Source organism: Wyeomyia smithii, chromosome 2, assembly GCF_029784165.1.
Source record: "Wyeomyia smithii strain HCP4-BCI-WySm-NY-G18 chromosome 2, ASM2978416v1, whole genome shotgun sequence".
In the NCBI taxonomy this organism is placed as follows: Eukaryota; Metazoa; Arthropoda; class Insecta; order Diptera; family Culicidae; genus Wyeomyia; species Wyeomyia smithii.
Window position 1 is genome coordinate 8,969,648 of NC_073695.1, and position 24,063 is coordinate 8,993,710.

The window sequence follows — 24,063 nt, forward strand, 5'->3', positions numbered from 1 at the left end:
TTAAAAGGAATCTTGAGTCAATATTTTTCCTTTATTCTGTACGCATTGAACTTGACAAAGAAACATGAATTTTTTTTTGTTCACAATATTCCCGGTAATTGATCTCCCGGGAAACGGGAATGAAAAATTCTTAGCAAAAATTAGATTTTAAACAGAGTTTATTCATAAAAGGTAATTGCAGAAGAAAAGGTTCCAGGGCTCTGAGGCGAACCAGCCAAAGGCTGAAAGCCTCTCTAATAAAGAAAAAAAAAGGTTTCTGGGTCTTAATCTCGCCAAACAATCGTTTCAGATCCGCTGACAATTTCCCGTTAAGCCCAAATAATATAATTTCCTTCTGTAAAACTTTGCTGAATCACCGCTGGCGTTTGAATCCTAGAATACCGATTTCAGCTCATGCTACATTTCATTAAAAACTGGAGTGTCCAATTTTTCCAGTTTGTTGTCATGGAGGCACTAGACGAGGTTTATTCCAGATCGCATTGATTTACGAGTTCCAATTTTTTTTTATCAATTTACAGGTTTCAATATATTTTATCAATTCAAAAACTAAATTTTATTTTTCGTTTACTGAATAAGACAGCAAATATTTTTGACAAATAATTTGATATTACACGTCAAATAGAAATAAAAAATCATTTAAAGTAATAAACTACTTCGTGTAATGCCCACTTTAGAGCTGCTATACAGTTTGATGACGTCAGTTTCGCGTTCGATAGGGTAGATAGTTTAGTGTTCCCGGCAAATCTTACGTAACATCCTTTGAAAGATAAGTTTTGTATGTATGTTCCAACATAACTCTTGAATGTCTGAACTGATTCCCACCAAACTTGGCGTATGTGTTTTTTGTACATAAGAAGAGGTCATAGAAATATTGGAAAGGGGGAGGGGCGAATCCTTAAGAAGGATGGAGTCTAACAAATTTGATAACAAGTTTGGAGGCAATGGCGTAGCGTGACTGGGTGACTTCCGGGGCGGAAAAAGTGGTGCAATAATATTATCTTGCAACCAATAGGAGGAAATGTATATAATTTCACCCCTTAAGGATGACACGCATGATAATCGATATTTATTTTCGCGAATGTCATCTTTCTAAAAATGAAACGCATGAAAATATTTTAATGGGTGTCAACCTCCTGAAAGTGACACACGGGGCGAACTGTCTTTCCCACCCCACCACATTACGCCAGTGTTTGCAGGCCGTTGATGTTGATGTCTAGAGACCAAAACAAGATGTTCGACGCTATTTTTAAATCCAAGGTGGTGACTTTCTGGAAACTGTATGAAACTGTGGAAAACGTTCACAAGCCTCCAATATTGATATTTTCGGAGCCAAAATGACGCTTAGAAGCCGGATATCGGTGTCCGATGGTATTTTGATTAAGATGTTGAGTTCCAGGTTCTGAAATTCTGCGAAAATCGATCATATATTCGGTAATATAGGTATATTCGGAATCGGGATAACGTCTTCGTACGAAAATCGATCATAAAGTTTGCATTAAAAAAAGACAAAAATCGCCGATTTACCTTCACCAAAAGTTCAAAAATTATAGAAAAAATAAGCTAAATTTTGCTATAACTTTATAAGGAAAAGTCCTGGAAATGTAAGGTCTTCTATAAAATCGTATGTTTTGATGCCCAAATGCTTCTTTAGAATAACATTTTTTTGTAAAATGTAACTAACAAAAGTTAAGTACAAAAAAACTAACTTTTAACTATTTTTTATATAAAATACTCTGTAACTCAGCAAAGTTTCATATTTTTGCACATTCTAAAGTTTTGCCAAATAAACTATTCCTCTATTTCTTAACATAAAAAAGTTAGTATTTTTATTATATGAAAACCTGCTGCAACATATGCTCGCCGTACTCTAATATTGGTAGATTGGGACAAATGAAACCTACAAGAGTTTATATAACTTTAGTTTTACTTCGAAGAAAAATATTGACATCAAGATCCCACTTGCCCCTTTTTAACCTATACGTTTTCTTGAAGTTATCGTAAAAATAAGCTAAAATATGATATAACTTTGTAAGGAAAAGTCGCGGATATGTTCGGTCTCTAGCAAAAATGTGTGTTTTGTGTGCCCTAATAATTCCTCCGTACAACATTTTCGTGTGAAATGCAACTAACAAAAGTTAAGTACAATATAATATACTTTATAACTTTGTATCGAATGAAGATAGGATTTTCATTTATTCAACAAAGTTTCATATTTTTGAATCTTCTACAACTTTCCTGAGTAAACCATTCTTCTATCTCTTAACACAAAAAAGTTAGTTTTTCTATTTTTAGTACAGTAAACTTTTCATAATTTTTACAATTTGTGATTATGCAGGTCATTCAAACAAACAATTCTTTCGAAGACACTATTAAGCTGTGATGAAGGTGAAAGGCGCAACGGAATTAAGTGTCACTTTTTGCCTTACTGGACCACTGTGCAGCGGCTGAATGAGATGGTCAGGTCGATTTTCACGGCAAATCGTGATATGGCGGTAGTGATGAACGACGAGACCTGTCTCACCACGGATGGCAACGACTGGCAGGGCACTTCGTATTTTTCTTCCTCCACACAAGTTCATTTCACACACCAAGTACTCCAAAACGGTGTTGCTGTGGCTGACAATCAGCGAGAAGAGGATGTAAAAGCTGTTTTTCTTTCACTCCGAACTGGCCATGAAAGGAAATATTTATAGTACGAAGTACCTGCCGGAAGTTGCAACGGTCATAAAAAAATTCCATAAGGGCGAAGTGCGGTGTTCTAGCGTTGATTCATTACCCGAAGTGATCCTTGGAGGAGATGTAGCGGCTGAATATCGATGTGGTACCCAATTCGGCGAACCCGCCCAACTTTCCCAACTGCGTCCCATCGGGAATTTCTGGGCAACCGTTACAACAACAACAATATCGCACGCTAGCCTGGAGAGCTATTATCGATAATGGTTTTTAGCACATTTTACATGTTTTAGGATAAAAACTAGCAAGCTTCGTAAAAAGACTGGTATGTGACACTATACTGTCGAATGTTCTCTTTTTTTACACTAACCGTCTCATGAATAAGCTAATCATGAGCGTTCATATACAGCTAAAGCTCACACCGGCAACGAAGCTGTCTTGTGTTGCACACGATAGTTCAGACATGACAGCTTAGTTTGGTTCATTTTGAGGATATCTTGTTGGTTTTGCCTGAGCGGTTAACAGCCTGCTAATCGGCTACGGCTGTCATCGATTATATTGACTCGTACTCCTTCTTTGCTCCTCTTTCTTGGGTCGATGCCATGATGAACACGAAGCAAATGGTTTCATATATTTTCCCATTGTTCATATTATTCCCCACACGAGAAAAAGTGGGTTTCGCACTGCCTCGCTTGCAGTATAGGCGACATCCATGAATTAAGTAACGCAAAAAAAACCCGATTTTCGGACCCCCACTCCCCATATGTAACGAAACGTAACGCCAACACCTACCCCCCATAGAAATTACGTAACGCTGCAGAAGGATTTTCTTGATAAAAACGCTCGTTTTCGGAGAATCTCTCCAGAGATTTTTCGTTACGTAACGTTTAACGCACCTCCCCCCCTCTCCTGTGTAACAAATCGTAACGCTCAAGGATACCCCCTTCTCCCTATGAGCGTTACGTAATTTATGGTTGTCGCCATAGCAGCGGCCTTACTTTCGTGTATCAAAATCACTTGACAGCCCGCTCGGATTTGTGCCGAAAGATTTCGCGCTGTAAAGGCTGTCATTAGCGACAGCTTAGAAGAACCAAGATTCATAAGGAGATGGAAAAAACAACCCGTTTGGAATTGCATGTATATGTGCTCCCCGAAGCAGGGAGAGTTGTGCAATACAATGCCGAATTAGTTGAAAATTTGTTGTCACTGTCTTACAGTCATTTTTTGAAGCCTGAGCGTAAGATCTACTCCAACAGTTTTGTCGCGAATACTGAGTAGGATTTTTTTTATTTATCAACGAAAAGAAGAAAAAAATCAAAAACATGCCTACACGCTCGCAAGGGCGTTGTTTTTTTTTGCTAGTAAGCTAATATAATTACCGTCCATGAAAAATTTATTAAACTCCAGTGGGTTTTTCATCACCATCCGAAAAAAAATCCATTTTTTCAATGCAAATGTTATATTCCTCAGTACGGACCTATTTTGCCCAAATAACGATGTCTGACACCATCAATAAATTCAAAATTCCGTTATCTGAAAAACTTCGAACAATTAAAGGGTTATTTACCTTTTAAGTTTTCAAAAAATCGCAAAAAAACTGTATTATCTTTAAGTACATCTTCTTTAGAACATTTTCACCAATTTTCATAAAGAACTGAGCAATAGGGAGAAAGCTAGAGCGATTTGATGCGCGCCTTCTCACGACAGCATAAGCTAAACTTGAAACTTTATACGCGTGTATTTCGGAATGGCGTTTCTCAAAAAATGACTTTACTGTGTTTACGATCGCGGTCAAACTACTGAACCGATTTTCTTCATCTTTTTTGAATGTTTGTTATTGAATTCCCCGGTCGTTTAATGCCTTGTTCAGACTACGCCGCATATCAACTGATATCGCCAGATGATATCGGATATCACCTCGGGTGTTCACACTACAGTCAGATGATATGGTTTGACATTTGCTTTGGTAATTGAAAAAAGAAGAAAACAAAAACAGGTCAAAGCGAAAACAAGACAACAAGAGCAATGCAATTAGGATAGAGATGTCAGCTAGTTGGCTCACACCAACGCGAACTCTCATATGCAATTGTCAAAATGTGCGGGATGAAAAACGCAAAAGTATTTCCTTTCTTCTTACTCACATGCAACGCGAATTGCGAAATATGTAGGGTTGCGTCAAATGTCTTTTGGCCGTGTTACCAACTGCTGCAAATCTGGTTTTTATTGGTTTTCGAACATGATATCCGCGATATCATGTAGCCGAGGTGATATCCGATGACAGCTCGATTGTATGGGATATCAGGTAATATGGATGGTGATATGGCCTCGATGGCACGAATCGCCTGATATCAGGTGATATGCGGTGTAATGTGAACGGGGTATACCGTGCTGGATCGAAGTCCGTACACCTTGATGTTTTTCTACAGTTTTAAGCATTATAAAATTGAAAATTCATATGATAGTTACATGTACATATCCGTTGAGCTGTTCGCCTTCTGTTAAATTAAACTATTCGTCAGTAGGCCATGAAATAAAAATATTAAAAATGAAAAATCAATCGTGAATCGGTTTCAATTGTCATTTCGTTGTATCGTTAGAGAATTTATTAAGGAAACGTTCTTCAGGTAAAAACGTTTTTCAAGTGGGATATAAGTGTTTTACTCTGTGAATCTTTTTGAAATTGATGGGAAAGGTAAGTCTTTGTCATTTTCGAGTTGTATATTGTCTGGTAAATAGTGTAAACTGTATTTATTCAACAAAACCAGTGCCGTACGGATTTTGATCCTTGTGATTTGCTTGAATCGAAATACGGCAAACAAGGGAAGGGAGGGAAAGTCATACCGGGAAGCTTCGAGAGGTTCCGGCGTTCCGGTTACCACAATAAGAGGTGCCGCAACGAATCGCTATGAAAATTTCACTATTTCAGTTGATATAAAAAAATAGAAAATTATTCGTAAATTTAAAGATAAATTATGAATAAAAGATGTTCATTTATGTACTTCTATATCTATACGGATTTTGATTCATTGCTGTATGGACTTTGATCCAGTCTATATCACGTGTGTGCGGATTTCGATTCAAAAGTGTACGGGTTTTAATTCAGACAAAAAACTGTGTACGGATTTTGATTCAAAACATGTTCTATTTAAATATGATTTTTTCGAGTTTCAGAGTGATTTTATTCATTTTGCCTGAAAATAGTGATAAAATATAAGTAGACCTATAAGTAAACATGTCAGTTTAAAGCAATATGTGATTTCTTGATTTTTTATTGACCGTCGAAGATTATCATGGGCTTAGGTGTACGGATTTCGATCCAGCACGGTAACGATCGTTTTTTGATACATGAAGCTTAACTTTGTCGAAAAAAAATTCAATGCAATTTTTAACGCTAAAAATTTTTTTCCGAGAAAAAGGTTCCCGTTTACACTGGAAACAAAATACTTAGGAAAATGATCGTTTAGACACCCGGCACACCTCTAAACTAATGAAATATTTAATATGAGTTTTTTTGATTTCAGTTGATCTGCTGGGTCACAATCGTAAACACCGTAAACCTCCGCAAAAAATACAGCGTTTCGGGAAAACAGTCATTACTCCACTAATAATTGGTAGTTTTTATGAACAAGCGTGTTTTTTTGTTGTTGACTAAAAGAACTTTCAGAAAGTTACTACTTTTATGCAATAAGAAGGGTGCTACACGCTCAAAAATAATACCAAACTAGGCCTTTATTCTCGAGCAAAAAGATAAATAACCGCTCAAGGGAAATGCTCCAATATTGTCCAGACTAAGACCCTAAGAAACGATAAATTGATGTCTAACGCCGTTTGAAAATCCAACACGCGACTTCTGGTTGCTGTTCACCGCTGTGTACAACTAAAGATAATTCAAATACTCCCCAATAATGATATTTTTAGATCCGGGTCCAGGTGCTGAATATTGGTGTACGATGCCATTTAAAAAAAATTTTTTTTTTCAAAATCAACGAAATGACGTAGGCCCTGAATAATCGCGAGGAAGAGGCATACAGCAAGCTCCAAGTAATCGAAAAACACCCTAAAACGTCGAGAAAAAATTGAATCATAATCATGAAAAAAAGACTTTTTTCAATTACAATACAATATCAATGATTCAAAACGAAGCAAAGAACCGAAAAAGACGGAAAACTTCAGGTATGGGAGGAGACCTTAATATCACCCGAACTGGAAATGGGGCATATTAAATTGCAGTGTAACCAAAAGCACTAAATATTTAAATAAATTAAACAATTTTTACCGATCCACCAATTGATACAGCAGCTAAGGTATGCAGGGGCTTATTTTGTATAATAAACTTCAGGAACTAATAAAAAACCAGCTCAAACCATAACCCATTTTTATTTATGTTTCGCTGCTAGTGACAACATCACACCTGCATAAGTTGGTTGGTACCATAAAATGTTAGAAATTTCCAATAGTCTCATATGTTATTATTTGCTTATTTCTAAATAAAAATATACTGAGGCGTTACCCTGGGGGCGTCAAATACCTATTCACCCTATCAAAAGCAAATATTTTACATCCATACATTTTACCGGAGTGGAGTATTCTGAAGCCTTATTACACCTAATAGATAACTTGAACTCACTTTAGTTTTAAGAATATGAAATCAATAGAGTAAACCTCCTACCTTATTGTAACCCTTCAGCTCGTACCAGCCCGTATCGTAAAGATGCTGCGCTGTATGTGGCATCGCTCGGATCAGATTAAGCCGAGAGATGCTGTCGATGCCCACCATCAGCACACTGAGCGGACGTTGCTGGTAGCTTTGGCGGTAACGATCCAGTCGCTGCCGCACCACTGGCTTTGCACGGATGAACGCGTGTGCATTCGTGTACACCGCTTTGCGCGTTTTACTGTTGCGCGATATGCTGCCCTTGCAGCGGACCAACACACCATCGGTTACATTCGGGGGCAGTTGCACGTCTTCGGAAAAATATTTACACTCGCTTAACCTGAGAAAAGGGAAACATTAAAACTTTGATGGTGCTATCAAACTGTAATCCCTGTCTTACTTATAATCCTTATCAGCCTTTTCGTTAGTGCCGGCTCGTTGGATGCTTTGGTAGCAGCATTCGATGTATTTCATGTAGTGTGGCAGATGACTGGTAGCGAGATCCCGGTGAAATCGTAACACCACCGTATCGTTTTCGAACGTCTGCTCGATCGATGTTAGCGGTTGTTTCGGTGAACAGGGCACAAACCGCTCCTTGTGGAACAGTCGCATCACATCATCCGCCAGCGGATCGAGGTCCAGCATCTTACATCCTGGTCCCCACACTAGGAATCCTTTTGGCACTGCGCTCGTTTGGTTGTAGGGAATGTCGATGGTATTGGAATGGTCAGTTTCCGGGTGTACCGTGTGTGGAATAACGGGAATGATTTGGTTGGTTGTGGATTTTAATACTACGTTTGGCGAGGCTGAGCCTAACGGGCAGCGTTTAGCGTCGATCATTTTTTTTTGTCAAATTGTTTCACATAGGTACACACGTATATAACAAAACAAAATCAGCGTGCAGTACAGAGCATGGTGCAATGTTTACCGGGTTTTTTAGATTCGGACCGGTGAGAGTTTGTTTGGTACATTGACAGAAAGTTCGGGTAGCAAACGTGGGAACGAAAAGAAACACATTAAAACGTTAAAACCAATCGAATTTAAAATAATGGCCTTTTCTTCGCAGAGAAGTGTACATAGTTGAAGAAAATTAGCTTTTTTGTTGTGAAAGGTTTACGAAACAAATAAATAGGAAGTGCGAACTGATGGTCACAATTGTGAATAAATTGGAAAAAAATCAGGAATTTGCAAATCAATTCCATAGTGACTGTGGCATCTTTCAAGTGTTAAATTGGTATCTATCAGGACTGATATTAGAGTTATATATTTTATTTGTCTAGGTTAGATTTATTTTAATGCAACCTCATTTTTCCTAAAGAGAAATTGTATAAACGAATTTGGCACAATCAAACATATTTACACTTGCCGAAAACTAACTGTAATTGGCACTCTAACTGCTGAATGTCTGCGCATGAAATGAGATGAGCTTGCTACATCAGAGTTCGCGAGTAACCGATAATTTACAATTTTTTCTTGTTGATTGATTTCGTGCCACTTTGCATTTGGGTTCGGTAGCATTTTTTGCAGTACGATTTAGCTTTTTGATGACTTCTGGAGTGTGCTTCTTGCTGCAGCACTCCACTATCTTATATACTATCTGATCATCTTATTGTGATTTGAAAGACAAAACCAAACAATGTCTGAATATCATAACAAAAAGGTGCGAAAATAGTGTGTTACTTAGAACTGAGTACAGTCAACAGAGTATTTTTATGGCAGAACAGGTTTGAACTGGAGCTCGCACAATCCTGAGAAATTTCGTTAGAAAGCAAAGTTTATTCACCTTAGAACAAACATAGAACTGCTAATAATTATGATAGAAAAAGTTGAAATGATTATCACCAGACTGGCAAAAAGAAACCTCATTTTCGAGACTAATGTTACTCCCGAGCTCTTTTGGGATCTTTCCTCTCGTATTTGATTTCATGTACTCTAGTTCACGGAATTTGTACTTCACTTATTTCTTTTCAAATTTCAAATTCGGAATATTTTACATCTGGCTTTTGGAATCATCATTAAAGTATATTCCAGAAGCGAGACTTTCTAAACTTAAATTAATTTTCTATCCTTCAAGAACATTTTTCGACATATTAAGCCCAGTTTATGAATGATTTGTCGTCATGTAATTCTATTCTAGTGTTCTAATTCTAGAAATGTTAGTCATTGAATCTTGAAATACTGGTCTTTCCAGATTTTTAGCAGAAATCTGTTTTTATTCCTTTATAAATAACTACTGCGACCAGAAACATTGACCTTTTTTAATATCATCTGCTGTATTCCGCACTCTTAGGTAGTATTAGTAATATCACTATTTATATCAGGTAACATACTTTTATTCCGGGCTTATATGTATGCATTTTCCGAGCCTCGTTGCATATTGAAAATAATTCTGAAGAGACGTGAATGACGACTTCATCATTTCTTACAGTCAAATCTAAAATATTTTTCCAATTAAAGTATAATGCAAATATATCTGCTGGGTCAAATTCTTCAACGCTAGTGAGAAAAAGATTTGCTATAAGTCCTGATTGCTAACTGGAAAAGCTGATAAAAACCAAATAATTTGATGAATATTAGTTACTTCTTGAACAGCCTTTTGCCGAATTATCAATGCAACAATATTATCTTCACTAAAACCAAAACTGCCTCAATTGTAAAGATAGGTTATTAATGTCACTCTCTACTTTTGATTTGCCATGCTATTCGAAGCATGCTAAACTTAGCGCAGAGAAATCAGCATAGGCCCGTTACTCACCTCTTGGTCCTGGAAGATCTTCGTCATCGTCCGGAATGGTGACCACCATCTGATGCACCATTGGCCGTATGTCGATTGTGGACAGTGACAGGTAGAAGGTGATAAAGACGAGCAACACCAGCACGGTCAGGCGAATGCGTCCACATTTGTCCTGGTGTGAGCCTTTGACGTCCCGTCTATTGGTAGTACAGGTAGGTACCGCCGGCGCCCCTCCACCAGACTGCGGTCGCTTCGAGCTTCTCCCGTCCGTTTCGAGCAGGGGTTCCCAGTCGGATTCGTTGGCGGATTTCATGGTGCTGTAACATTGCTGGAAAAAGAAGAGAGAATAACGTCAAACGACCGCATCCTATCGTTTCATCCTAGAATAGTTCAATATGACGCAGGATATTAAAAGACACCGCAGGAAATTGGCAGTGTGAGTGAGTCACAGCCACAGCGGAGCAAACTCTGTGCAGCCTGACTGTCACGAAGCGGCGGAAAAGATGGTGATGATATTTCAGCAAATAACTTCCGGCACAGTTTCGGTGTCAAACGCAGCGCCTGACAAAACCGGAAGGTTAGCGAGAAGCGGAACTTTATTACTTCGCTTTCATTGCTTGAGGTTGGTTAAGGTAAGTGAGAAATCGTGACAGCAGCGATCCACACAGGCTCAATATCATTACCAGCGTCGCAGATAAGCATCATTGCATGTATCTACATAAAACCAGTAGAAGTATAACCGGAAAAGCACACTGAACACTCTTGACCCACTCTACCCGGGAGGTCGTGGCAGCGAAAAAAAAAATCCGATGATGTTGTGAAAAAGGTGCAAAAAACTTGTCGGCACCAACTGCACTGCACGGTGCACTATTGTCGTATGACATAATCCTGCCGGCTGCAGGCCACAAGCCGGAGCGCCTATCGTCGCATGTTAAGAGTATAGCTGTGAGACTGTCAGAAAGTGCACGGACAGCTTGTTTGCACGGTTCGTTCTGTTCTAATTTTAAATCTTTCGCAGTGGAATTAACATTGCAATATTACGCTTGGTAGGTGTGTAGAGAGAGCATGTCTCTGTATGAATTAGGCTGTTCAGTATGTACCTGGTAAATTTTGCTGATATTATGAACACTTTATTGAAGTGACAGCTGGTTTGAAAAATTATATTCAGTGTAGGTGTGTCGATTTTTTGAAGTAGAATACTTCTCTCAGGAAGTTCGGCTACATAGGGATGTGAAATGAAAATCTAAAACCGAAAAAGTGAAAAATATGTCCAATTTCAAATGCTAATAAATCGGTTAGTATTCGATGGATTTCCTTCGTTCTTGTAGCAATAGATTGGAAAATCTTCTAAGATTCTTCCCAAAAGAAGATATTTGTAATTTTATTATTCACACTATTGTACTATTGAAAATAGTCAAGCCTTGTCAAAACGAAAAATTCGACCTCTGATTGGTCGTTATATGATTGCTTCCCAAGCACGGTCAACAGAATCATATACCTTGCAATTGAAAACATGCTATTTGGCCTATATAAGAGCCTGTTTTAGCCGAAGCCGGTCATAATAGTTCTATACAGCGACAACAGCTGTCATCCTTCCTTAGCAGCAGCACTAGCCCTGTGGTTGGTCACCACGTCTCAGGAGCAGCGCGGTTCTTCTCAGTGTGTGTCGCCAGACTGCCATTATTCCCCCCGTGTTGGGGCAGCATGAAGATTGCCAACAGGAAATCCAATTTCGAAAATCAAAATGCCTTTTTCAAGGCAAATAAACAAGTAATTGAAAATCAATAATTTTTGACAACGCAAGCAAGCATTCTGTGTTGGATCCTAACAATTTTAGTCTGTCGCGCCCGTCTAATTCACTGAATGTGAAATAGCTTCCACAGTGCATGTTGTCCGTGTATCTTAATTCCCCCACTGTTAGGGCAGCTCAAAGGCTGCAATCAGCAACCGATTTTGAACCGCGAAATGCCTTTTTCAAGCCAAATAAACAAATAATTGAAGGTTAATAATTTTCTGGCATCAACACAAACAGACATTCTTTGCGGGATGCAATCAAATTCTGTTGTAGTTGTCTAATTTTTACTTTATTGAGTTAACCCCCCACTGTTGGGGCAGCGCAAAGGCTGTGATCATCATAACCGATTTTGAATAACAAACTGCCCTGTTAGAACGCATTCACAAAAGCAGTTAGTTCGACTATGCAGAGCTAATATGAAGTCGATTCAAGCAATCAGCATTACCAGAATTTCGTCGTCTCCCAGCTGCCAAGTTGCAACATGATGCAACACGCAATAGCGAGCAAACGTAATCACTTGATGTTACAAGCCGCAATACGGTTAGAGATAAATCGTTGCGTGTGTGAGAGCACCATCGGTGTTTATTCGCTGGATACAAAAATCAAATGCGAATTGTGGAATAATTCGTCTGAAGAACATTAGAGAATGGAAAAACTGAACTGAAAGGCGTGGCCTATTTCGTAGCACCCTTCGACTATAAAAGAGTGTTTCTGGGAAATCTAGCTACATTCATTGGTCGGAAGGTGAGCTGGATGGACCGTCCACAACGTTGACAGCAGTAGCAGCAGATATCAGCACTCAGCAGTAACAGAGGATAGCAGCGGGTTGCGCCTGTTGCTGCCTTCAAATTAAACAAATCACTTGCCCTGCGGTTGGTCACCAGGTTTCAGGCCTCTGCCAGGCTGAACGCTAACGCGAGCGATCGGGAGAGATTTTTGCCGTACATCAGCCGGCACTCCCTCTAATGAAAAATTTGTATCATTTTGTTCAGAAGAATATTACTGTCGGTAATATTATAGAGATGCGATTGCATTATATCCGATATGTAATTCAACAATTGTTCTTTTGAGGACAAACAAAACACTTAGTTTGAAGAGTTACTAGCTTTGGGTAGAGAGCAATGTGGTAACAGCCTCAGCGGTAGGTGCAGCCGGTACTTCCCTGAGGCCGATGTTATAAGGAGTAAATGCGAGCGGTACGGCGAAACAGTTCGAGTGTGCTTAGACGCGCGTCATTTTACGTTGTTGATATTATTCCCCACATGGAACGACGCGCTTTCGTACGATAGCGGCGGTATTAGCGGTAGATGCATTTGCCAACACTTACTCCAGTAAAGCCGTGTCTAATTTTCAATGTGAAAACACCTTTCTATTGTGTTGGCCGTGCGCATTAGGCCTTTGCCAGGCTAAACGCGAAAAGCGGCGCGAACCGATTCGCCCGGCCGTAGGTTAATGTACAGCCGTAAGTAGAGTTGTGTAAAAGTATTCTACTTCAACCTTGCGGTCGTGTCTTTGCACACAACCCTCCTGTGATTTTTTCATCACAACCTGTAACAAGTTATGGAAACATGAAAAGCATCAAGCTAAGCAAAACTAGCATTGAAAATTGTGTTTTCCCATCAGGGAAAACTATTGTAACAGGGAGTATGAACATTAATAACATTATATCTCGTGACTGTTTATGCAAATGAACAAGGTTCGAGCAAACACCTAGTTTCACTTTGCATCGGAACAGCAGCTCAGGATAGATTTGCTACCCAAACGGCGATGTGCTATTAAATCAGTTGGACAATACTGAACACCCCGTCAAAGTTCCATTGCCAGATCGTCGTCGTAGTTACCCAAATTTCGTGCATTGTCAGCGTCACCCCGTTTTAACCTTCAAAACCTTCGCCACCCGGACGTAGATTAATACCGCGATAAATCTACACGAAAAGTGTTCATCGCTATGGCATCATTTTTCCAGAAGCCGAATGTACCTGAGAATAGATTCATTAGCAAGTTTACGATACAACCTTCCCCTGTGCGGTTGTACTTTGCTCATGTTTACAATCGTCGTATGCGCCGATCAACCTGACGCTAAATTGTTTCTCACGAAATAAACTGCTGCTTCAGGGTCACCATTTGCGGGTGCGGAATTGATGCTACCATCAGATCGCGTAATTGTTTAATTGCTTATTTTTCTCAACAACACATTAAATCACTATTATTAACCGTTTATAGTTATAATACATCGTTGCTTTTTGGGCAAATAGAGGAAAACGACACATCTTTTGAGGCGTTCTCACCTCGGCTGTTCAAATAACACAACTTGTATAAACACAACACTAACTGTATTCGCTGTACGTTCCACTTTTGCTACGATAGATAAACATTTTAGGAAGGTTTGTTTGATTTAATATATAGGTTGCAGATTTTCTCAAGCATTTTTTTTTTCGTTTTTTATTTTATTTTGAAGAAGAGTACTTCTATCAGGAAATTCGGCTTCATAGGGATGTGAAATGAAAATCTAAAACCGAAAAAAGTGAAAAATATGTCCAATTTTAAATGCTAATAAATCGGTTGGTATTCGATGGATTTCCTTCGTTCTTGCAGCAATAGATTGGAAAATCTTCTAAGATTCTTCCCAAAAGAAAATAATTGTAATTTTATTATTCACACTATCGAACTACTGAAAAAAGTCAAGCCTTGTCAAAACGAAAAATTCGTCCTCTGATTGGTCGTTATATGATTGCTTCTCAAGCACGGTCGACAGAATCATATACCTTGCAATTGAAAACATGCTATTTGGCCTATATAAGAGCCTGTTTCAGCCGGAGCCGCTCATAATAGTTCTAGTGATGGGAAATATCGCCCAAAACGGACAACAATCGATAATTACGGGGCTTCTATCGATATTATCGATAAGTATCGATAATTTGACAGCTAACGTTTGCGGTAAAAAAAAAGTTTTCAGATGGTGATGAAAAAAAAACTATGACAGATAGTTGAGTTGGATAAATTTCCCATGGAAGGTTACCATGTTAGCTTCCTCACAAAAAAATATTACGTCCTTGCGTGCAGTCTTCCGGCAGTTAACCGGAACATTCGCCATGGCGGACGAAAACATGCCTGTAGCCATGTTTTTAAGCTCTTTCTTCGTTTTTTTTATTGATTCCTCCTCCGTTTTCGCGACAAAATTTTTGGAATAGATCTTGCGCTTCGCGTTTGCCCAGAAATTCTCGATGGGAAGCAGGTGGGGGACAATGGGCAGATTCGCCGACTTCGGTACCACATCCTCCAACGATCGCTTCGAGTAGTTGATCGACGTCAAATCTTGCCAGGACACCGTATCTTCGCGCTTATGGTATTTCTTGATGAACGACGCAACTTCTGTCAGGCACTTCGTACTATAAATTTTCCCGTTCACGGCCAGCCCGGAGCGAAAGAAGAGCAACTTTGACATCCCTTTCTCGCTGATTGTCAGCCACAACCGCACCTTCTTGGGGAACTTGGTCTGTGAAATTAACTTTACCTCGGTGCTCACTTCCTTCGTGGGGGAGGTAAAATACGAAGAGCCCTGCTAGTCGTTGCCATCCAGGGTGAGATAGGTCTAGTCGTCCAATACCACTGCCGCGTCGCGATTAGCCGGGAAAATCGACTTGACCATCTTATCCAACCGCTGTCGCTGCGTCATTGCCTGCAGCTCCGAGACCAGTGGACGGGACTGCCGCTTCCTGCATGTATGTCCACGTCTCCAGATGCTTTTTCACTGTTTTAGAGCATGCACCAACCTCTCGGCCAAGTGCACGCTGCGATTTAGCCACTTTTCCCTAGGGCTTCCTCTTCAGCACCGTTTGAAGCTTCTTGTCGCTCAGGGTCGTTGGCCGTCCGGAACCGGGCTTTCTTTCGATGCTCTGATCGTTGTCCAATAGTGTCAAGATGTTGTAGATGCCAGAACCGGCATACCCGGCGTCCACAAAGTGCCGCACGATGTCCGTTTTTGACGCAGCGGGGTACCATTCTATGAACGCGCACACTTCTGAACGGAGTAGCTTCACTTTTTTCGCCATCACAGTTAGAGTTTGACTGATAGAGCTGTCAAATTTTTTTCGCTAACTCATGGGTTACTATGAGTGATGATGCATGAGTAGTTTCGTCAGTGCTATTAAATGGTAAACCCATTAAAAATAGGCAATTTTTGTCTATTTTTTTACCGCAAACGTTATTCGACAAATGTAATTTTGCTATATAAATTTGTTAAAAACAGAAACAGTGAGGGCCCAAACAGAATGGATACGTTTGACAGAATGGATACGTGAATGTATGAGCTAACTGTCAAATTTCCGCAAACGCATCCGCAACGTATCCATTGTGTTAAGGCCTTGAATGACAAATCTTACGATACTACAAATGAAAATTCAAACAACCGGACGAGTTAAACAGTTTGTTTTGGAAAGTCTTCGGGTTTTACGCCGGGAGTGCTTTCTACGGAGTCGTTTCAAGCCGAAGTTCACTTTGAAGGTTGTATAACAAGGGAAATAATTGAAGCAGGCAAAATTCTGTCAATTTTTAAACGTCCAAAACTTCACGAAAAATGAATCAATTCTGACAAAACAGGTTTCATTTTACTGGAAAACTGCCCTAGTTTCCCAGTATTACTAGAAAACTGGACGTGACCAAGGGTCACTGGAAATGTTTCGGATTTCCGGAGTGTGTGCCAAAGTGTACATTTTTGCAGCACGTAGAACTTTTTCTGACATTCTGTTTCACTTAGGTTTATATGTTGTCAATAAATCAGAATTTGTTTCGGGTTCATTGGTAGCCAAAGATTGAAAATTCGCCAAGGAATCATTGAAGTATGAATTTATTAAGTATGGGTGTTGATTTTGGCGCTTTTTTTTCTGTTGGGTACTAGTTTTCTTTGAGCTTGCAGCACTCTAGCAGAATTCAATCGAACATTGTGGGTGTGTAGGTCTTATTAAACCAAGCAACTTTGCGAATTTGCGTTTGAAAATTTATCTGGATTAACATTTAAAAAAGTCAGATTATTTTCACGCGGATTTTCTCTGAAAGGTTATTTATGCAGATTTTCAAATTAACGTGGTTTTTTACGCGAATTTTTGAATTAAAGCGGCTTATCAAGAATAACATGGTTTTTTTCACGAGGCATGTAACCCCCGCGTAAGAAAACCTAACTGTATTTGAACCTTTTTCTTATGAATCAATATATCTTTGTAAAAATTATCTGAACTTTCCTTTAAAAATATAAAAAATGAGTTAAAGATCCTACTCTGAAAAAAATATTATTTTAAAAACAAAAAATGATTTTAGAAAATATCGGTGATCTCAGATTTTTTTAAATGAAGTATTTTAGATAGACAATTTAGTTGCCTAAAACGTTCTATGCGTTGCAAAAATATAAACTTTGACACACACTCTTGAAATCCGAAACACTTTCGGTGTAGGTTGGTCACACCAAGTTCCCAAGTAATACTAATATAATACTGTTTTCCAGTGACATGAAACGGGTTATCAAAATTGATTCATTTTTCGTAAAGTTCTGGCCATTTAAACTTAGAGAGAATTTTATTTATCCCAATTATTTTGTCTATCCCATGTATAAATCAAGATACTTTTTTGGCGCAACAATTTCGTTGATTTGGATTTTTAGTGGAACTAAACATTGTTTGTTGGGTAACAGATACTTTAAACTTAAACAATTCCAAGTTAAACTAAACAATTACCAGAGAATTGCCAATAGACTGCCGCTATGCATGTCCATCATATTATAAGAGTTGGCAAGCCAAAGAAAATGCATTTTATTACAATTTCGTATCATCGCTTTTGATGAGATGGTGCAAAAAGTTTGGATATTTTTTTTAAAGTTCTCCAGTTGTCGAATTCACCTGTTCTTAGGAAACTAAAAACTATAAATACCTTTTTAGTCACCATTATTTCTCAGAAACTCAGTGACATCCGGGGCGAACCTTTACACCACCCCCAACAATGCTAAATCTTGTCGAATAGCAGCACCCAACAAATACCTAGCGGCAAAAGCAACTCCTGGGGTAGGGTAGGTTCTTTTGGGTCTCCTCCAGAAACCAGCCGCACTGACTTGTGCTCACCCTTATAATATCGATGATTATCGTTAACGTCAAAAAATTAACGATAATATCGATGACCAGCATTTATCGATATTATCGATAAGTATCGATAAGTTTCCCATGACTAAATAGTTCTAGACAGCGACAACAGCAGTCATCCTCCCTTAGCAGCAGCGCAAGCAGTGCAGAGAATACCAGCGATGGCGGAAAGCGGCCACAGCTGTGGAGTAGCAATGGATAGCGCACTAGTTGCAGCGGATTCCAGCAACGATAGCAGCTGGGCCAGCTGATGCAGGGACAGTGGATACCAATGGCAGCGTATAGCGGCCACAACTGTGGCATGGCTATGGATAGCGAACTAGTTGCAGCGGATCTCAGCATCGATAGCGGCTGATACATTTTAGTGAAATGCAGTCTCTGTGCGACAGTGGGCACTAGTAAATGCATTCAATGAAAAGTTGATTCATTTTGACAACACGTGAGCCGTCTAGTTTTGAATGTTATATCAGCATTTAATTGTTTACTTTATCACAAGGAATACTTTATTCGCCCTGCCAGTGATAACGCAAAGATGTGATCATACACCATAAGATAATCCTTCAAAAAGTATGTTGTTTTGAAAAATTCGGATCGGAACTACAATTGATGCGGCCAGTTTACAATTTTGTCTCCACTATACGTTTTGCTGCCAAACGAATATTCAACACTGTTGTTTCTTTTATACGCTGAAGAAAAAAGCTGGTTATAAACATGTTATTAATCAGTTCAACTTCAACTAATCAGTCCGATTTAAAACATCATTCAGATTTAAAACATTAATGGGAGTGAATTAAAACTTAATGTTTTCCTAGTAACTTATTTATGACTTATTTATAACTTTTTCCACTCATTTTTTCGAAAAATATGATGCAGGTGTTACTAAGGTCTAGGTATCAACCGAATATTCTCAAGGCAGTCGTCGCTTGTAACAGCAGCTACGTATGAAACCACTAGAAAATGATATTATCAAAAACATTTTGAATTTTTTTCTAATCGATAAATTCCGTATTATACATACTACTACACTATACAGGTCCCTCCTCTCTCTCTCTCTCTCTCTCTCTCTCTCACACACACACACATACACACACACACACACACACATTGTTTATATCGTTACCATACCATATATTTCAATGTTCCTAGCGTCTCCATAAATGGACAAAAATGGCCAAAACGTTGAATAAAAACTCAAACCCATTTTATTTAAGTTTTCCCCTATAGAATATTTTAAAACCACCTTCATTTCAAAGCTTAGACCCTAAACTACCTTTTGGTGAAGAAAAACCCAAGGTGCATTAAAGTTGCATAATATTCCGTTTCTGACACGGCGTGCGGCATCTTATCCGATACTAAAATGAACAACAAATTGTCCTTTTCAGGATGAAAAGAAAAATTGATTGAAGAGTTAATATTTTCTAAAGAGTTGATTTTCAAATTTGTAAAAGTTATAAATTTTACTTCATCTCCGTGTCTCAAAACGTACTGAATTATCTTTTCCTTCAGTCATGAGCACGACATCCGAAAAAATTTCATCCTAAAATTTTGAAATTGTCAAGCCCCAACCATGACAAGCAACTTTCAATATTATTGAAAATGGTCAATTCTTTTTGAAGCGCAAAATTCGATTGATCTGATTAGTCAACGTTTATTTACTAGAAAAAATGACTGAAACGCAAGCGGCCGGGTTATCTTTCTTGTAAAAGTATTCTACTTCAACCTTGCGGTCGTGGCTTTGCACACAACCCTCCTGTTATTTTTATGCATTATAAGTCAGAATAAATAAATCTATATTAATTGATTGTAAAATTAGTGAATTGATTAAAGTATATAGGGGAGAACCGTACAAGGCGCTCCATTTGGGTAAGATGACCCATGCTATTATTTCCCCAAAATACTCACACATCTGGCTTTTTATGATGAATTTCTTTACTTTTCTCATGAAAATCCAGATTTTCATGACAATGACTAAAGTACTTAAAAAACTGCGCAATTGGCTGTGGCTCTGTCCAACGTGTAATTATTTATGAATTTCATATAAGCTTTTAAGGTTAACTGACTGGTAAATGATACAAAAAAATGTGATTCACCTAACTTTCACAATTTTGGAATTTCTAATACTACGAGTATTTCAATTTATTTCACTAACTTTCGTTAACTTTTACCTGAAAACGATCAAAATTGATATTGGGACAGAACGCACTATGAAGCGCTTGCATGAGATTGCTTGATAACTTGGGGCACTTTCCATTGCTTTTGATTTTACTTTTGAGACTTCAAGAACTTCTCACTTCGCGTGCTGATTTCTGCTAGTAGCATGTTATCCTTCTGCTTTCGAGCATATTAGCCTTTGCTGTGCATTTTGGTGACAGGCTTGTTTGGCGGCAATCGTAATTCTTACCAAAAAAAACCTAAATTAATCCACCTAGCGGTCGGACTCAGCCTTTCTCATTCAAACTTATTATTTGTAAAATAGATTTACATGAATGCTTAAATCCAATAAATGTTTATCCACTCTTTGGGTTCTAAAATATTGATGTTGTAATTAAAGTATAGAATATGAAATTTGACGTAATGTTAGTACTTAAAAAATAGCGATGCCGGGAACGTTCAAATAGTACAATACCACATTTAAATCATGTTGAGGCCATATATATTGATCGAAGCAGGTAAAGTGTTGAATAGTCTTTGAATTTCTTTTTTTTCTAAAACTTTTAAACAGCATATCAAATTGTTATGAAGTTTGTTTTTTGTAAGTTTGAGAGATGACTCATTTGTATGACACTAGTTATGTTCAAATAAATCGTGTAATACTTGAGATAATAGACTTTCGTTGTTTTACAAATTAAAACATAACGCTTGCTTAAGTTTGATTACAATCAAATAAAAAGGTAACGTATGGGGCAGCCAAACTTTGAAACCACGTGTTCAATCATAATTCATCAGTTAACCCTTAACTAGCCCGTTCATCTGATATCAATATTGTTCAAATCGGTTAAGTAGTTTCTAAGATAATGAAGTTTCGTGATTTTCACATTTCGATACATTACAGACGAAGTTACAGTCCGATTACTGCAAAATTCCTAGACCTTTTATTTGATACTAATTCTGTGGAAATCGGGTCAACCATCTTTGAGAAATATGAGTGAGTCCAAGTAAGCTGTCTTGGAATATGTCCATTTCATAGCTGGATTTCACATTTTCAAACATTACAGGCAAAGTAATAATCCGTTTGTAGAAAAAATCATTAGGGTCTTATGGGGCAACAAGACCATTCATATGACACTAATTTTATAAAAATCGGGCCAGCCATCTCTGAGAAACATGAGTGAGATTAAATAGTCTCCAGAACACGTTTCTTTCCATAACTTCTGAACCACATGTTCAATCTTCATAAAATTTAAAAGTTAAGGGTTTTTAAGGTAGCCCGTTCATTTGAAACTAATTTTAATCAAATCAGATGTGTGGTTTCTGAGATATTGATGTTTCGTGATTTTTACTCTTTGATACATAACCTCTAAACTAGAAATCAGATTACAATAAAATTCAATTGGGTCTTATAGGGCAACTAGACCTTTCATTTGCAATTAATTTCATTGAAATCTGTTCGGTCAGACCATCTCTGAGAATAGTGAGTGCGAAAAAAGGTGCACATACACACGTAACACCCACACACAAACATATACACCCTTACATGCTTATATGCAGAAAATGCTCGATTCGTCTAACTGAGTCGAGTAGTATATGACATTCGGCCATTTGGATCACTTTTCTACCTTTTAATTAGCCAGTGATCGTTAGGAGGAAGTCAATATGTTTACTTTCATTATGTGATTTCACATTTCCATGAACAACTGACAAAGTTACAATCCGATTGCAATTAAATTCAATAGCAACCTATGGGGCAACTAGACCTTTCATTTGACACTAATTTTGTGAAAATCGGTTCAGCCATCTCTGAGAAAAATGAGTGAATTTAAACAACCTCAGGATAACTTTTCTTCACATAACTTTTGAACCATATGTTCAATCATTACGAAATTCAAAACTTAAGGGTTCTGGAGACAGCTCGATCATTTGAATCCAATTTTATTAAAATCGGTTGTGTGGTTTCTGAGATATTGATGTTTCGTGATTTTTACATTTTGATACATAACCTCTAAACTAAAAATCCGATTACAATGAAATTCAATAGCAACCTATGGCGCAACTAGACCTTTCATTTGCAATTAATTTCATGAAAATCGGTCCAGCCATCTCTAAGAAAAGTGAGTGAGAAAAAAAGTTGCACATACATACACACACACACATACACACATACATACATACAGAAAATGCTCAGTTCGTCGAAAGGGGTCGAGTGGTATATGACATTCGGCCATTGGGACCACTTTTATACCTTTGGTTTTTCCAGTGATTGCTATACCTTTCTAGGAGAAAGGCAAAAACATTGAAATCGAGTATTTTAGAATTAATTTCGTCATCAACATGTATTATATAGATCCTACAATCATCCTTCACGCTTAATGTCGCTTGAAAATGATTATGAGCGCTGTAGATCGCGCAAATGTTTAACTAAGTTCTGTTGTGCATTATTATTGTTTTTAATTTTCTCACACTTTTCTCGAAGAAAGAGCATACGGAAGGTCAATTGTAAGACGTCTTTCAAGACGACGTATGGGATGTGAAATGAAAATACAAAAACGAAACAGGGGACGAGATCATGTACAATATCAAATGCTTATCACACGACTAGTTTTCTACGAATTTCCTTCGTTCTTGCAGCAATAGATTGAAAATCAAGCCAATCCAGAATGCGTAAAATTATATTTTTTTGACGTTAGCTTTTATACTATTGAAAAATCACCACGCGGAACTGAAAATAAAGAAAAGGTCTAATACCATCCAATATGGGTATAGTAATATATGAACCGGGATGATATCTAGAGACCAGAAATCAACCAGATGCCGCTTGGAATTCCAAGATCCTCTGGCTTCCGAAAAACAACCATCAATGGTCAAATACCTTCACATATCGGTGCACAGAGTCCGGAAATCGATACCAGACGGCATTTTGAAAACCAGAATGGCGACTTGGTTTCCAGAAAATAGCCTGATAAATACCACCCATTGTTGGTTTTTCCAGAAATCAACTACAGGCGTTATTTTAAAATTCGAAATAGTGATTTCCGGCTCTTGGAGTCAGCCTTAATTGTCATTTTGAAATTCCAGATGTTGACTTCCGTTTGCTAGAAAACAGCCAAAAATAACTACACGCAGAAGTTCAAGCATTAATCATCCAATGTGTTCTTCATTTCGCACCGAATTTGCTGTGACTTCGCACAAACAATACGTGAAACGCATAACGTGAAAGTTGTACAAGGAATACATTACCAGAGATTAAAATCAGAATATGTATCATATACACAAAAGTCGTATTGTTTCGGTAAACTTCGGTTTCGGGCGAACGATCAGTTTCGAGGCGCTCAAAAAATCGCTCTTTATTTTCGCGAGCCGGTGCGTATCAACGGGTCGTGCATCCCCAAAAATCGTCAGCAACCGAAACCCGCCAATAGCGAGCTTTGTTGAAGTTATTAACGCTGGTGCCAGTAACGCGAAACCGAATGCATGTGAATCAAGGGGATGGTAGCCCTATCTAAACTCTACACGTTTGACAGTAGCCAACATATCGGGGCTTTATTTAAAAATAAAACCCCGAGGCAGGCGCCCAGCAAAACTTCCATATACTTTTCACTTTAGTCGGGAAGACTCTTCACTCATTCAACATAGAAATGTGAATAAAGCCAGAGTTATAGTTTTTTATTCTTCATAACAGGGTCAAAGTTAAATGCAAGAAGTTTTTAACAAATCTAATGTTGTTGTTTATTGTTAATGATTGAATGATGTTTTTTTTAAGTGACCTGATTCATTTAAGTGAATCTGTCAGACAATAATTTCTTTATTTTGTCAGTACCCAACTTATCAGTATTGGTTGCTGGTTGCACTGTTTTAACGATGCCAACCTTCTGAACATCGGTTGATGCTTTATAAGTGTAGTGGTTTGGAGCTGCGTAATACATTT

At 38.2% G+C, this 24,063-nt stretch overlaps 1 protein-coding gene across 2 annotated transcripts in view; it reads right to left on the reverse strand.

Annotated features, from left to right (window-relative positions):
• The window catches only part of LOC129726053 (uncharacterized), a 47,690-nt gene that overhangs the window by 2,186 nt on the left and 21,441 nt on the right, over positions 1–24,063 (reverse strand). The window contains exons 2-4 of one of the 2 annotated variants that reach the window (XM_055682619.1): positions 10,083–10,389; positions 7,728–8,010; positions 7,343–7,667 (exon numbers count right to left, since the gene is read on the reverse strand). In XM_055682619.1, coding sequence (XP_055538594.1) covers positions 7,343–7,667; positions 7,728–8,010; positions 10,083–10,374 — 900 coding nt within the window. In that variant the 5' untranslated portion in view covers positions 10,375–10,389. Of the gene's footprint in view, positions 1–7,342; positions 7,668–7,727; positions 8,140–10,082; positions 10,390–24,063 lie in introns of both variants that reach the window. The other variant, XM_055682617.1, reaches the window with a different exon arrangement.